The sequence below is a fragment of the Candoia aspera genome, chromosome 3 (assembly GCF_035149785.1).
Source record: "Candoia aspera isolate rCanAsp1 chromosome 3, rCanAsp1.hap2, whole genome shotgun sequence".
Lineage (NCBI taxonomy): Eukaryota > Metazoa > Chordata > Lepidosauria > Squamata > Boidae > Candoia > Candoia aspera.
Genome location: NC_086155.1, coordinates 18363297 through 18379949, shown reverse-complemented (window position 1 = coordinate 18379949; position 16653 = coordinate 18363297). Strand labels below are relative to the sequence as shown.

General features: G+C 41.0%; 1 protein-coding gene across 1 annotated transcript; it reads right to left on the bottom strand.

The window, feature by feature from the left end:
• Positions 1 to 10356: 10356 nt before the first annotated feature.
• On the bottom strand, positions 10357 to 16260 carry KCNG1 (potassium voltage-gated channel modifier subfamily G member 1). Its single transcript, XM_063300048.1, has 2 exons — positions 15478 to 16260; positions 10357 to 12258 (listed from the first exon to the last, which is right to left on the bottom strand). Exons 1-2 carry the CDS (start codon positions 16231 to 16233, stop codon positions 11488 to 11490), a joined length of 1527 nt encoding a protein of 508 aa, XP_063156118.1. The 5' UTR covers positions 16234 to 16260; the 3' UTR covers positions 10357 to 11487.
• Positions 16261 to 16653: the final 393 nt, after the last annotated feature.

Sequence of the window (16653 nt, the reverse complement as noted above, 5' to 3'; positions counted from 1 at the left end):
TGCATGGTGCATATCAGAGAAAACCCCAAGGAACAGGAAAAAATGGCAGGTGTCCTCTAGAGTGCTACAGAGGAGTTCAAAGAAAAGTCCTGCCAAGGTTTACAGCTGCAACTATTCAAAGGACTGATGCATAGCACAGGGATGTTCTTTTAGAAGGAGTGAATAAAGATCTAAGAAGCTAAAAAATTATTAGGTATTTTAGTCAGCATTCTGTCATTGTGAAAGAGCCAGCCGCTTCGCCTGAACCTGAATCGGAGGAGTACCACACAATGCCCAAAGCAGTAACCTAAGAAGTTAAAGGAAATTAAGATCAGTGGGGGAAAGGGAAGGTCAGAATCTGAATGATGGATTGACACTGATGTACATTCTTGGAGGTCACCAGATTTACTTCTTTGGCTATGTGCAGTATTTGCATCTAGTCCAGTTTAGCAAGTTTCTATTCCTGGTAGAGATGCAAATTCTACTGCTGAGACTGTATATGGTCAAAACTTGAATGTTTCTACATTTATTTTTTGAATTTCTTCTGCATTTCATAGCTGATGTTCTGATTGGCTTGATTCATACAATGCACTGTGCCACAGTTTGTTTAACCAGAATTTGTTGACCAAGCCAAAATCAGCTGTGTTTCATTCATCAAAAATGAAACAAGCCAACACAGCTTGCTGTGGTAGGAGAACCTAGCCATTGGATGAAACAGAAACTGACGAAAGAGCATGCCTAAGTCTCTCTGGGAATTCTGGAGAGAACTAGAATTACAGATTTGGGGAACTACACATTTCTAAGAGTTGCTCTGAGTGGAGCAGCCAATAATCCTGTAAATAAATAAATATAGTAACTGATCCTCTTGATTCACCCTTTCAACTTCCCTCCCTTTTTGTGAGAAATTTGTTCTGTTGAAGTTGGTGGTAGCTATATTGAACTTCTTTAAGAACTGCCCACTTGTTGGTCACTATTTCCAAACTGGTCCACTAACTGCATTTGGAAAGCCCCTGGAGCTAAATTAGCTGAGGATTCTTCCCCTCTAATCAATTTATTTGACTAAAATTGTTCCATTTAGGGTATGTAGAAAATTATCTCATCTAGAACATGTGTTATCCCAAGCATGTTGATACATGCTTGATTAAAGTTGCACCATTTCTTTTATATTTGGGATTGGCAACCTTCTTGAGAGTTGGGTGCCCCAAATAAATAGCAGAAACATTGTGAGATTGCCAAATGCATGGAAATTTACTGCTGTAATGTAATCTTACATGAGAATGCCAAAATCTCCCAGGAGTTCTCCCGTTTGTTTAAAAATACTGTATATATTTCATTTTGGGGTTCAGCAGATGCCATCTGAAGTATCATAGGCAGCAAGTTAACTCATTCTGTATTGTCACTGGAATGATCCTTTCCTCCATTGATCATGTTGACAGTATGGCATAAAATAAAAGATAGTGTTGAGGTAGAAAATAATTTAACAATGAATTACTACCATCCCCAAGGTAACTATATAGGGTTATTGCTACTCCTATCCTACAACTCTTTGCACAGAGAAAAAAACGTCTGTGTGAAAATACACAAGGCCTAGAATGTAAGTAACCAGTTGCTGTAGTACTGAAGAAAGGAACACTCATGTGTTGTAATAGTTGAAGTTCTGTGTGATTGATGGATTTTCTGTAGAAGTCAGTTGCTGGGCTAAGAATAAACAGGACTAGGATTTATCTGTGAGTTTTGTGGCAGGAAAATGAAGAATAAAATGGTGTAGCTGTTAATGAAGCATGGATTTTATACGTTTATGGAGAAACCGCACACAATGGATTCCTCTAACATGTACTTTTTTAAAGCAGGGTGGACAAGTTGTACAGAGGCATTGTTCTCCTCAGTACTGCTTGGTTTACACATCCAACTAAAATCTGCCCACAGATTGCATATCCAGAATTCATGCCAGAATTTATGACAATTTTCTTTCCCTGTCATATGTACTGAGTGAGGCGTGCAGTTATGACTCAGCCACACACAAATGCTATGTATTTAGGCAGATATAATTAAAAGATTGGCTAGGTACCTAGCAAAGACTTAAAAATCAGCGGCAATTAAAAGAGGACCAAATACTTGACAGATGTTTTTCTAAACTGCATTGAGCAAGCTGCATTTCAGCATAATATTAGCTTTTCCACAACGCCAAAAGATGGCAGTTTAGGCAAATGATCCAATAAACATGTTCAGAAGGGCAGAGAATTAATTGAAGACCTGTTTAACATTCTTGCTTCAAAGTTTTGAGTAATGACGATTTTGACCCAACATGCCCTCTGCGATTACCATTCTTCAACCCAAAGCAGATTAGAAATTCTCTGAAGGTAGAGTTTATTAATTTCAGCAAAGGATCGTTACTTTGTCATGGTGCTGGAGCTTGAGCATCTCAATGATGCCACGAGCTAAACCGTGAAGGACCACCCAAGACGGGAAGGTCATGACAGAGAGGTCAGACTAAATGCGATCCCTGGGGAAAGTAATGGCAACCCACCCCAGTATTCTTGCCGTGAAAACTAAAAAGATCAGTACAACCAGAGATATGTCGGTATACCATCGGAAGATGAGACCCCCAGGTCGGAAGATGGTCAAAAAGCTACTGGGGAGGAACAGAGGATGAGTTCAACTAGCCCCAGACGTGATGATGCAGCTAGCTCAAAGCCGAAAGGACGGCTAGCGGCCGACGGTGCTGGTGGTGAACGGCGAATCCGATGTTCTAAGGTTCAACACACCATTGGAACCTGGAATGTAAGATCTATGAGCCAGGGGAAAGTGGATGTGGTTATTGGTGAGATGTCAAGATTAAAGATAGACATTTTGGGATCAGTGAATGGAAATGGACTGGAATGGGCCACTTCACATCAAATGACCACCAGATCTACTACTGTGGACAAGAGGACCACAGAAGAAATGGAGTAGCCTTCATAATTAATAGTAAAGTGGCTAAAGCAGTGCTTGGATACAATCCAAAAAATGACAGAATGATCTCAATTCGAATTCAGGGCAAGCCATCTAACATCACAGTGATCCAAATATACGCCCCAACCACAAATGCTGAAGAAGCTGAAGTAGAGCAGTTCTATGAGGATCTGCAGCACCTACTGGACAACACGCCTAAAAGAGATGTTATTTTCATCACAGGAGACTGGAATGCTAAGGTGGGCAGTCAAATGACACCTCGAATTACAGGTAAGCATGGCCTGGGAGAACAAAACAAAGCAGGACATAGGCTGATAGAATTTTGCCAGGACAATTCACTCTGCATAACAAACACTCTCTTCCAACAACCTAAGAGACGGCTTTATACATGAACTTCACCAGATGGACAACACCGAAATCAGATTGACTACACCCTTTGCAGCCAAAGATGGCGGACATCTGTACAGTCGGTAAAAACAAGACCTGGAGCTGACTGTAGTTCAGATCACGAACTTCTTCTTGCACAATTTAGGATCAGACTAAAGAGATTAGGGAAGACCCACAGATCAGCTAGATATGAGCTCACTAATATTCCTAAGGAATATGCAGTGGAGGTGAAGAATAGATTTAAGGGACTGGACTTAGTAGATAGGGTCCCGGAAGAACTCTGGACAGAAGTTTGCAACATTGTTCAGGAGGCGGCAACAAAATACATCCCAAAGAAAGAGAAAACCAAGAAGCAAAATGGCTGTCTGCTGAGACACTAGAAGTAGCCCAAGAAAGAAGGAAAGCAAAAGGCAATAGTGATAGGGGGAGATATGCCCAATTAAATGCAAAGTTACAGAGGTTAGCCAGAAGAGAAAAGGAATTATTTTTAAACAAGCAATGCGCGGAAGTGGAAGAAGACAATAGAATAGGAAGGACAAGAGACCTCTTCCAGAAAATTAGAAACATTGGAGGTAAATTCCAGGCCAAAATGGGTATGATCAAAAACAAAGATGGCAAGGACCTAACAGAAGAAGAAGAGATCAAGAAAAGGTGGCAAGAATATACAGAAAACCTGTATAGGAAGGATAACAATATCGGGGATAGCTTTGACAGTGTGGTCGGTGAGCTAGAGCCAGACATCCTGAAGAGTGAGGTTGAGTGGGCCTTAAGAAGCATTGCTAATAACAAGGCAACAGGAGACGACGGCATCCCAGCTGAACTGTTCAAAATCTTGCAAGATGATGCTGTCAAGGTAATGCATGCTATATGCCAGCAAATTTGGAAAACACAAGAATGGCCATCAGACTGGAAAAAATCAACTTATATCCCCATACCAAAAAAGGGAAACACTAAAGAATGTTTAAACTATCGAACAGTGGCACTCATTTCACATGCCACTAAGGTAATGCTCAAGATCCTGCAAGGTAGACTTCAGCAGTTCATGGAGCAAGAATTGCCAGACGTACAAGCTGGGTTTAGAAAAGGCAGAGGAACTAGAGACCAAATTGCCAATATCCGCTGGATAATGGAAAAAGCCAGGGAGTTTCAGAAAAACATCTATTTCTGTTTTATTGACTATTCTAAAGCCTTTGACTGTGTGGACCATAACAAATTGTGGCAAGTTCTTAGTGGTATGGGGATACCAAGTCATCTTGTATGCCTCCTGAAGAATCTGTATAACGACCAAGTAGCAACAGTAAGAACAGACCACGGAACAACAGACTGGTTTAAGATTGGGAAAGGAGTACGGCAGGGCTGTATACTCTCACCCTACCTATTCAACTTGTATGCAGAACACATCATGCGACAAGCTGGCCTTGAGGAATCCAAGGCTGGAGTTAAAATCTCTGGAAGAAACATTAACAATCTCAGATATGCAGATGATACCACTTTGATGGCTGAAAGTGAAGAGGAACTGAGGAGCCTTATGATGAAGGTGAAAGAAGAAAGTGCAAAAGCTGGTTTGCAGCTAAACCTCAAAAAAACCAAGATTATGGCAACCAGCTTGATTGATAACTGGCAAATAGAGGGAGAAAATGTAGAAGCAGTGAAAGACTTTGTATTCCTAGGTGCAAAGATTACTGCAGATGCTGACTGCAGTCAGGAAATCAGAAGACGCTTAATCCTTGGGAGAAGAGCAATGACAAATCTCGATAAAATAGTTAAGAGCAGAGACATCACACTGACAACAAAGGCCCGCATAGTTAAAGCAATGGTGTTCCCTGTAGTAACATATGGCTGCGAGAGCTGGACCATAAGGAAGGCTGAGCGAAGGAAGATCGATGCTTTTGAACTGTGGTGTTGGAGGAAAATTCTGAGAGTGCCTTGGACTGCAAGAAGATCCAACCAGTCCATCCTCCAGGAAATAAAGCCAGACTGCTCACTTGAGGGAATGATATTAAAGGCCAAACTGAAATACTTTGGCCACATAATGAGAAGACAGGACACCCTGGAGAAGATGCTGATGCTAGGGAGAGTGGAAGGCAAAAGGAAGAGGGGCCGACCAAGGGCAAGATGGATGGATGATATTCTAGAGGTGACGGACTCATCCCTGGGGGAGCTGGGGGTGTTGACGACCGACAGGAAGCTCTGGCGTGGGCTGGTCCATGAAGTCATGAAGAATTGGAAGCGACTAAACGAATAAACAACAAAGAGTTTATTAAACTGCACCTAAACGTTATCCAAATGTTTTTCATATCCCAGAAACTGCAAAAATGATTATGCATGGCCATGCTGGCTGGGAAATTGGGGAATGGAAGTCCATACAACTAGAAGATTAGAGGAACTTGTTATAGTAGTTTAATGTCTAGTTTCCCACTGCGGCCATCAAATGTTTTTAGCAAGATCACAGACCAGGCCTGAAGGCGATGGCTCTCTTCAATTGCTGCTCCCCAGCAACTGCTACTTAGCATACTCTAGGTCTGTATACAGTATTATTCTGGGGTTTACTTGTGTAATCCATATAGAAGCCTTTTTTAAAAAAACAAAACACCTCCTGTTCACTACAGTGATCCAGAGTAAGGTGACTACTAGAGGACTGTAGGAAACATATAATGGTAACTGGAATGCAGCAAAGTTGCAAAAATAACCAAATACAGAAATGACGGAGGGAGGGTTTGCAGGGCAGAGTTTCCAGGATCCCCTCCATCCCCTAATAACCACCAGAGTCACATGACCAGGAATTAGGATGAGCTCAGAAGAGAGCAGTGTTTCTCAACCTCAGCAACTTGAAGACGTGTGGACTTCAATTCCCAGAATTCCCCAGCCAGCATGGCCATGCATAATGGTTTAATGCATAAACCCAGCATGGCTGGCTAGGGAATTCTGGGAGTTGAAGTCCAACACTTCAACAGTTGCCAAGGTTGAGAAACACTGGAATAGAGGAACTGATAGCATCCTGAGTGTCCTAACTACCAGGAAACACACTGAGACAATGAACTGGTCTCTAATATTTATTACTAGTACTTAACAAGAATCCTAACAAACTGAAGAAGCGTGGGAAAAACCCAGACATATAACCCCCAAGGGTTAAGGCGGTCCCGATCTGTGTCTCTTTGAATGGCTGAACAGTTCCTCATGCTACGCATGCGCTTGACAGTCTGGGTGGGAGCCCCCTGCTCGCCATCCTTACTCATGACACTGAGCCACTGCTCAACTGCCTTTCGCATGGGGCAACGTTTTCCTGGATTTTTTTTTCGCCACAGCCCATATTTGAACACCTTTTTTTTTTTTTGGTGGCTTCTCCTGCCACTCCAAATTCAGTTTTTGGAGAGTTAATCTGCTGACAGAGAGACAATCCTGAGCCCCTTCCGATAATTGCTTTCCAGCATTCTTTTGTGTTGGAGAGAAAAGGAAGAAAAGCCTTTCTTTATCTTCTCCAAAACCCACTCCCCAAATGTAAAACACACAGACTTGAATCTTGAAATAACAACTGGCAAAGTAGCATGGACATTATGCAATAGTCCTAAAACCCACCCAAATGACATATAGCAGAGATAGGCCTGCTGCCTGCTCCTGATCTCAGGGATGTGCCTGGACATTAGTTGCAAGGTCACCCATTGTCCTCCTTTGCTCTCTTCCTTGCCCGTCCCAGCCAATGGCTGAATATTGAAAAGGGGCAACACTCACCCACTATACCTAATTGTGTGTGTGTGTGTGTGCTTCTGAGTCAGTACTGACTCCTGGTGACTGCCTGGACAAATCCCTGCAGTTTTCTTGGTAAGATTTTGGAAGTGGGCCTTTTTCTTCCTAGGGCTGAGAGAGAAGGACCAGTCCAAGGTCACACAGCTGACTTTGTGCCTAAGGTGGGACTAGAATTCACGGTCTCCTGGTTCCTAGCCTGATGCCTTTAACCATTACACCAGACTGCTTCTCTCCATAATAATACCTAGTTGTTTGTATGTACGGATGTATGTGTATGTATATATACACACACACACATACTGTACACACACACACACACACACAGTGTGTGTAATCTGCGGCACTAGTACCCTCCAATTCCCAATTTACTTGCCTTTTCACCAACCCTTGTTATATCAGTTCATAATATAACAGAAGTACAAGCATATACTAAGGGAAAATGGGGCATAAATACAAAGCAATGAATAAAAATGAAAATCAAATGTCTTTTATTAAATCAGCTACAGCTTGAGTTGAAAATATGCACACTATTGCAAGACACAAATGCATACAAGATAATGAAACAAAATAGCAGTCTTTAATTGCCACTGATAAAAACTGATTTTTATGTGATGTCACATATTCATGTTTCGATTTCACACTTGCCACACTTTACCAGGTGGCAATTCCAGGCATGCTGTTGTAGCTTCTAAAATAACATTGCTTTTTCATAGATGATATCGTGGCTCCAATGATATTTTTAAAAAACAGAGTTGTTTTTCTTGTTTCTTTAAAAAAACGGTGACATTAAGCTGAAGAAATTAATTCTTTTTTATAATCTTAATACAGTATAGTTGACTTGAAAAATCAAATTAAGTTTTAAGTCCTGGTTAGGGTTAATGCATTTTGTTTTAAATCTCCACAGTTGGAAGTGGGGATAATATGGGGCTTCAGTGCTAGTGTTATGATTTCTGAGTCAGATAGGCAGTATTAACTTAGCATAAACCACAGCATGCCTTGCTTTGAAGTTCAGAAAAAAATAATTTCTTACAGATCGATTAATAGTCGTTTTTAAACTTACAAGCAATTTAATTACACGGTATAAAACCGAAACAAGCTAAATAATGTTTTAGAAGGCCCAATCCCCTGCATATTTGCTCACAAATATTTGTACTCTATTCAACAGGACTTAACACCAAGTTAACATGAGCAGGACTGCAGCTTATTTGTAGCTACGGCTACTGGTGCTCTATCTGTTGTGATAGCAGAGTGGAGATGGTTTATCTTCTGATAAACAGCATCATGTAAGATAAATTATGAACTCATCAGAATGCCCCAGCTGCCAAGGCCCTGGATACATTCCTTCTATTAAAGTTCTTTCCCCATTTTATACCAACTTCTACAGTTCTGTGCCAGACTCCTGCCCTAAAGAGCAGAAGTCTGCTTATTTGGCAAATGACAATGGCAACCAGCATTGTGAGAAATGTGCCCTAATCCCAGTTCATTCTGGATTCTGTTGGCTAATTAAATTTGGGATTCTATATGTGCCTGCTAGGAAGAAAGCCCAAAGAGTTAATTTGCAATAAACAGGCAGATGACTGGCCTGCATGGTGTGCATCCAAAATACAACAGAATATGACAATTTCTTGCTGTTCTAAATAAACAGGGAAGGGGGCACCAACCCACCAGGTTCTCGTATGCGTTGTAAATTAGTATTGTATATTCATAAATAAGTACCATGGTGGTATCTGGTTCCTCATCTTTCAGATTTGCATTCATTTCCATTTGAGGGCTTGATCTTCCATACAAATACTACGGAGCTGAAACCACTGTAAAGAGTTCCCTTATTTGCCCCACCTAATTGATAGAGAATATAAACCATAATATAAACCAGCACTTACTTTCCACAAAAGAAATCAAGTTCATCTGGGAAATGGGAAACGTTTTGTCTGGACTGCATTCTTAGCAAACAGAATGTATATTTTCTAAATTAATATGTATTTTTCTTCTAAATTCCTGAAATGAAATTACCTTTCTTCCACATACTGTGCTACGGTTGTCAGTGCATTCAAAAACAGATACACTTACATCCAAATATGTATTTTAGAGAAAGACATATAAAATACATACGTTTAGGGTAAATTGTATACAAAAATAAATGTGAATTATAGAACAGTTTTAAGAGGAAACAAGGGATATAAAAATCAGATAGATGGTTAATAAGCTGTTATTAGTGATGTTATTAATGGTCTTTGAATTTACAAAGCATTTAAGAAACAGGAACTGTCTTGGAATTGTACACTGTAAGTGATCAATCAGAGAAGACCAATTTTATTTCAGGGGAGAAGCCTGTCTGACCTTATTGTTCTTCTCACTACAGAATCCCTAGTGAACTTCCTATCTTTGCCAAAATACAGTTTATTATCCATCCATTATAGTGCAACATCTTCAGTGCTAAAGTTGCTGATTTAAAAAATGGCAAAATGTTAGATCTTTGTCAACCTGGACAGTAATTGTTATCTGCCTAGGTTGTCAAAACTGTACAAGACTACTGTACCATGGTTTGTTTTTAATGATAATTTGTTAAATAAGCAATGATGGCTGCATTCACATATAACACCAAAGCATAAACTATGGTTTATAAACCAAAATGATTGGCTCTGTATATCACATCAAGCCACAATATTACTACTTTATGCATCATGCATAAACCCAGCCCTAGGGCATCAGCTATGCTATCTGAGCAGAAATAGTTTATTGAATGTAAGTCTGTATTGCAAAGGCACATGTGATGAAGTCATATGGATTTTCTACTGGAGCCATAGCCAGCTTTATTTGGGGTAGAGGGAGATAGTCTTTTGCTTGTGGCCAAGTCATGCTATAGGTTTATCAAGCACATTTATTAATTCAGGCCAAGATAGATGCCATCTCAGATTACTGAAAAACAAACCCACTTTATACTGGGTTGCCTTACACCCAAATGAAAAAGTGTGTATCTAGGAAAGACCCCTAGTTGCGTTTAAGTGTTCTATATGTGTTTTGTTTATTATGAAGCTTATCATATTAGGAAAAGACAAAGCAGATAGCAAAAGGTATTACGTCTTATTCAAGGGAGACCTACTGAGTTTCAAAGGACTCAACCCATATTTGTGTACGTGTATGGAATGCTTCCAGTAATTATTGAGATAACTTTTGCTCCACTAAGAGTTATCATCAGTGATAAGCTAACACTTCTGGAAACTGAGCTAGACATAATGTTTTCTTCTACCCAATGTCTTTTAAAAAGCCCAACAACCTTGAGATGATGGCTGGGAAAGTATAATATTTCAGTGCACACTTGCTTGTTTTGCAAATTCCTGCTTTTCTTTTACTATGAACACTAGAGGGAACAGGAGGAAACCATTTCTAGCTACTCCAGCATAGTCAAGTATCCAAGAGACAGTGAACAAGAACTCATTCATAGGCTGAAAAGCATGAACAGCACTGAAAGGTTTTGCCTTTAAAGGGCCCTAGTTCCAACCCATCCAAGGGGAAATTGTGCAAACAGAAAACTAAACTCCAGAGGCAAACATGATAGAACTGGCTATATGAAATCGCCACGAAACACATTTGAGTCTTAATCCCTCTCTTTAAGGAAAGAGAGAAGTCACTCAGAAGAAAAAAACAGGTTGCCAACAATGATCAAGTAAATACCTAATCATGTGGCTGCTTAGAAACAAACAGCTTTCTGCAGTTATTTAAATTATGCCTGAAAAAGAGAAACACAGTAAAATGATTTATTCTGATGATTTGTATCTGTTGAATGGGTTCTGCATTTTGAAGCTAAGGATGTCAGCAACTGAAAGAGAGAATGAGATGGAGAGATCTCTCTGCGCTCTGGAGCAAATACCAAGAGTTTATTTTTATTTTTTAAACAGAATTTACCTTCTCTGTGAGTGCAACACAAATGGTTCACTCCACTACAAATGGTGGAGTTACACACCCAAGAATTCATTTAGATCTCTGAAAGGTTAAGGTTCACATGTCTTGACAGAACTTAAGAACAAAACTCAATTAACCAAATGGCCAAACTGTTACATTCACCGTCGTTTTCTAGGGAAATGGCTCATTTCTTTATGTTACAAATGGAATATTTGTGGCATGTGTGTCATTTTACACTCTCCTCCTCCTGGCCAATACTTATTTTCTTTTTCCTTTTAAAATGGCTTTGTGATCTTATGAAGGAGTCCCTCCCTCTTTGTGGAGTTGATCCAAAAGCAGTAATCTTATTTCAGCTCCTAATAATAGTATGAATATGCATAATGATTAAGTTCCATTGTCATCATGGCTATAAGCCCTTTGCATGTTATTTGTACAATATATTTCCCAAGTGCCTCCAGACGCAAATGCCAAGAGGAAATTCATTCCTCTTTGCTCAGCAACAGGCAGACATGGAAACTTCCATTATCAGACATTGTCTCTGGTCTCTGAAGAGATACTCGGAAATATGTCACTCCCTTGTGATGCATTGGTTAACTGGGACTTGGTTTTCATTAAGAACTGTGCCCTCCTGTACATAATTCTCTCCTGCTCCTGCTTTAGCTCAAGGTATGAACGGGAGAATGTGTGGAAGATGGAAGTGACAGGAAAGGCCATGAGAAGGATGCCACTCAAGATGCTGCTCAGAGCCACCACCTGGCCTGGTATGCTTCTGGGTACCATATCACCATAGCCGACTGTTGTCATAGTGATGACTGCCCACCAATAGCAAGCAGGGATACTGGTGAACTCCTGAGAGTCTGCCATCTCATTTTCAATCACATACAAGAGGGGAGCAAAAAGTGCAATGGCTACACAAAGGAACAGCAGCAACAGTCCAAATTCACGTGTGCACCTACGAGCAGTGAGTCCCAGTGTCTGCAGACCTAGTGAATGTCTGGCGAGCCGCATGACATAGAGAATCCTCAAGGCACGGAGTATACGGAGCACCAGGCCTACCTTGTCTAGGTAGATGTTGCCAGAGCTTGGCTTTTTGTTACTGCTCACTGAAGCACTGTCTAGTAGTAAAGTGATATAATAGGGCAGGATGGCAACTATATCAATTAATGTCAGGGGGTGCCGCAGAAATACAAACTTGCTTGGTGCCTGGATGAACCTCAAGAGGAACTCCAAGGAAAACCATCCAACGCAGACTGATTCCACAATGAAAATGTTGTAGCACATCTGAGAACACTCGCCCTGGAGTAGGAGGGAAGGTTACACCATATGAGCATCAAGTCAGTTGGCAAATGTCACAGAAACAGTTCACAAAGAACAGAAAAACTATCCAGCTGCTGCAGACCAAGGCACAGTTAGGTCAGTGGTGTGACAATTAGTTCTCACACAGTCAGTGAAAAACAACACGATAGCAAATTCGACTGGTGCAAAAACAAAGGACAGATGACAACCCTCCTCCCTTCCCTCCCCACCGCAAAACTGGGGATCAGGCAGCCCATAATATTTATTTATTTATCTGTCTATCAAATTTGTCACCGCCCATCTCCTCCAAGCAGAGGAACTCTGGGCGGTTTACAATATAAAACAATAAATATATAATAAAACATCAATATAAAACACACTACAAGTTCACAGAACTACCAAATATAATAAAATCCAGATGGCTGTGATCTCATTCAGTCATTGTATAGGAGGGGCACTTCAAGGTACCAGCCAGTCCAAAGTATAACTATGCTCCTCCCTGCCCCAAGCCCGGTGGCAGAGCCAGGTCTTCAACTTCCTCCGGAAGGCCAGGAGCGATGGGGCTGATCTCACCTCCGGGGGCAGTATGTTCCAGAGGGCGGGCGCTACTGCCCAGAAGGCCCACCTCCTGGACCCCGCCAGATGGAATTCTCTTAATATAGGGCAGGATTTATAAAAAGAGGTGTAAAAGGGTTTGAATATTGTTTCTATATAGAGGGCTTGCTCTTAAACACAGCAGTCGCTAGAATTCTTTGGCTATGGCTTTTTAACTTTTCTTCAATAAACATTACATTATCAGTGAGCTTGTCTGATTGATTCCATTCCTGTCTGTGTAGTGAGACCTGGCAAATGGTTTATTTTATCCTATTTACCAGAAAGAAAGATGATCTTGATTTAAGACACCACCCTGCCAAAGGTGGTGTTAATTAAAAAAAATTAAATAAACTAAACTAAACTAAACAAAACAAAACAAAACCACCCCATCTCATTTACTTCCTTTACTGTATTCTCAACAAATGACTCAACAATGGTTCTTCCATTTTAAAATAACACTGGGTGGAGATAGAGAAACTAGTCTTTCTAGCAAATGCAGTAATGTTGTATGACACCTTTGCTACAAGGGTTCTTCTCATATGCAGAATCCTAGCAATCCAATTCAAACAAGTAGAATTGTTTGGGTGTCTTCCCCGTTTATATTTTCCTGATTCCCCATGGAATGATTGTTTTTATCACTCAGAAAGTGGTTAAAATCCAAGATCTTACTCTTTTCTTGGACCACTTGAACTGTAGCTTTTCAATAAAATTTAATACACACTACCTATTCCTTTCTGTAATTCAGCCACACTATGTGTAATTAAAATAATTATACATGTCCCCCTGCAGATCCATATCTCCGTTCCTCCACTTCCAGTTCTCATCTATGTTAGATTGAAAATTCCCTTGGAGACCTGTCATATTTGTCCCTTATACAGAGCAACAGGCAAAATAAACAGCTGGGTCTAGCATCACTACCCAGCACAATCAGCAAAATCTGTATTACAGTATATGCTGAATTATAATGCAGTAGAAACAAAGCACAATGCTTCTGTTATAGAAGTTACATTTCTATCATACCATTCCTCTAAGAAGCTTACAGCTGCATTGATGAGGTCCTCCTTCATTTTACTCTCCCAGTAACTTTGTGACAGGTTAGACCAAGAGAAAATGACTAGCCCAAAGTAACAATCCAACACTCTTTGGTTTTTCCAAACCCTCCTAATGCTTAAATATGTATTAATATTGATGTTACATCCTTTGAATTTCTACAGCGGCATTTATTATTGGAGAATACAAACTCACCACATTATGCAACCTTGATATGTTAATGTTTACTAACCTTACTGTAAGCTTCTAACACTCTTGGGTATAATACTGAATGTGAAATATGAAAATGCCATTGGACAAAATGCTAAAATCCACAATTAATATTGATGGGTAGAAGCAAATTATTTATTTGGTGTTTGATGTTTTATTAAAATGGTCAGTATCCTTTAAAAAGGATTCTGAAAGATCTCCCCATCTAAGGACAGAATCAGAATGCATGTTGGCTTAGCTTTGGCCCTGCTCTTTTATTAAAGGCTCCAAGACACCCCCAGCACTTCAAGTGAAGATTTTTAGCATGCAACTGAACAGTGGTTAAGTACCTCTACTATCAACTCACCTGAACAAGGTGAGAGATATGAAGTGGGAGTGGAAACCAAAACTCAATTCAAAAGAAGTACACAGATCTTTTGAACAGGGAAGTTGGGGAGGAAAGAAGAGGTCAGCCCACCATAGACATGCACAGTTGCACATACTTCTTTGTAGATCTATCAACACACAACTAATAGATATAGCTATTCATTTTGCTGTGAGCTTTCATGTCCCAATTATTTCGCTACTTGTGGGGTAAGATGGGAGAGAAAAATGAGGTGCTTCCAAGTGTGCTGTTTTGGGGAAAAGAGGCAGCTGCTGGGGCACCTTTGTCTCATCAACCACAGAGTAGCAGTAGAGACTACTTATGCAAATTATGCAAGGAATATTACATGAGCCTACCAAAACAATTTTTTTTCATTTAATACTGAAACCCAAGTACTTGTACAGAAAGTTCCCACAGCCTTTCTTAATTTGGCATTCTCCAGGATGCTTAAATCACTGGAAATAAGGTCCTGTTTCAGAATCCAGAACACTTTCAAACATGTCTATGTGCCCTTCCTATGCTTGTGCTGTTCTCTGCATCCCTATTATGCCAATCCTATGGGGATTGCATGAGGCATGCATCACCAAAGAAAATGTGGCAAAGATCTGCATCTGCAAGTCACTGGTTTCTCACAGACAGCACTGGCTTCCTGGGGTTTTCTCTTCCCTCCTATGGCCCAGATGCTATGCCACTACTCCCCGCTTTCCTCCTAGTTGCTGCGTGGGACAGCTTTTGCCATTCCATAGTGCACAGTGGCCAGTTGTATCTCCTTCCCCCTCCCCAACAACCACAGTGAGGGAAGAATGTGAGCCCTTCTACTGGTCAGCTAGAAGGATGCCTGAAGACCTCAGAGGGAGCACAGAGCATACCAATGTGGTCACTCGCACAAAAAGCTGATCAAAAGGGAGAGCGACAATTTTATTCCCCTCAAAGAGAAGGTGAACAAGCACTCTAAAGAGGCTTGCTACCAGGTATTTCCCCCCCCCACAAAGTCAACTTACTCGTTCCTCTTCTTCTCGTAACCCAGGCATGGTGCTGATAGACAGGTTAACTGCTGTGACAGTCACAAAGAGGACTGATAAACAGGCAAACACTTTCCCAGGAATCCCTGACTGAGGCTTCTCCACCATGTCCTGTAACTTTTTCATGCACAGGCTGTCTTTTGCCTCTGCTGCTGCTTCAGAGGGGTTTTCACAGTCAAACTCATCCTCTGTTTCGTTCATTTCTGCAAATTCCTCCATCTTCTGGAGGTATCTTCTCTTGCAGCACCACTCTAGACTGTCCTCCTCAATGCCCCAGTAAAGCAGCTCTTCTTGAAAGGAAAGGGCACACATCTCCCTCAAGAGCCGTAGCTTCCCTGCCCGCAGAAATGTCAGGATGGTCCTAAATGCTCCTGGGTTGCGATCAAAGAAGAACTCATTGCAAGTCACATCGTAATCGTCACAAATATTGAGGATGTCATCAAAATTGTTGCAAAATTTTAGCTGTCCCAAGCGAGTCATGGGGAACTCATCAAGAGTTGTCCAGGGAAGCAAGTATTTAAAGCCACCCACGTTAATGATGATATGGTGCTTCCGCTCTTCTGGGTGGACACTTTCATAGAGTTCTTTGCCAGGGTGAAGACGTTTGGCTCTTTGGTAGAAGACCCCTTTCAGAGTTTCTCTTTCAGCAAAGAAAGGGTGGTTGAAGGAGGCATCTGAAGCACAGCTTAGGGCACTGTAGTCATAGTCTGAATTTTCTCCTGGGAGAAGAGTCATCTTGATCACCGGCTTACTTCACATCACTTTAGGGCTCCAGTTACAAATTTCTACAATGGAGGGGGGGAAAACAGAGTATCAGTTCATGTGTTTACCTCATACAATGCTGGGTATTGGGGGAGGGGGGGAGGAAACTGTGCACATACCAGGATTTGCATGATGGCACAAGAACAAAGAACAGAACAGAACAACAATGGAAAATGGCCAAATATTGGGAAATTTCCACATCCTCCTTCCAGCTCTTGCTAAATGTTATTATTGTTACTTATAGAAATCTTGCAAGACTTCACGTACAGTAAAAATCTAGAAACCTCATGAGGTTCTACCCATTTTTATTTTTTACTTGGGGCTCACGGATACTTTTGGGGAATATTATGGGAACTCCGGCACCACCACTGCATTCCTGCAGATCACTGATGT

Excerpts from the sequence above, each read along its gene's own strand:
- KCNG1 (XM_063300048.1), bottom strand. The coding sequence starts at position 16,233 with ATGACTCTTCTCCCAGGAGAAAATTCAGACTATGACTACAGTGCCCTA. Across the intron at positions 12,259-15,477 it reads TACGAGAAGAAGAGGAACGA|GGCGAGTGTTCTCAGATGTG; the intron begins GTAAGTTGACTT and ends CTCCTACTCCAG.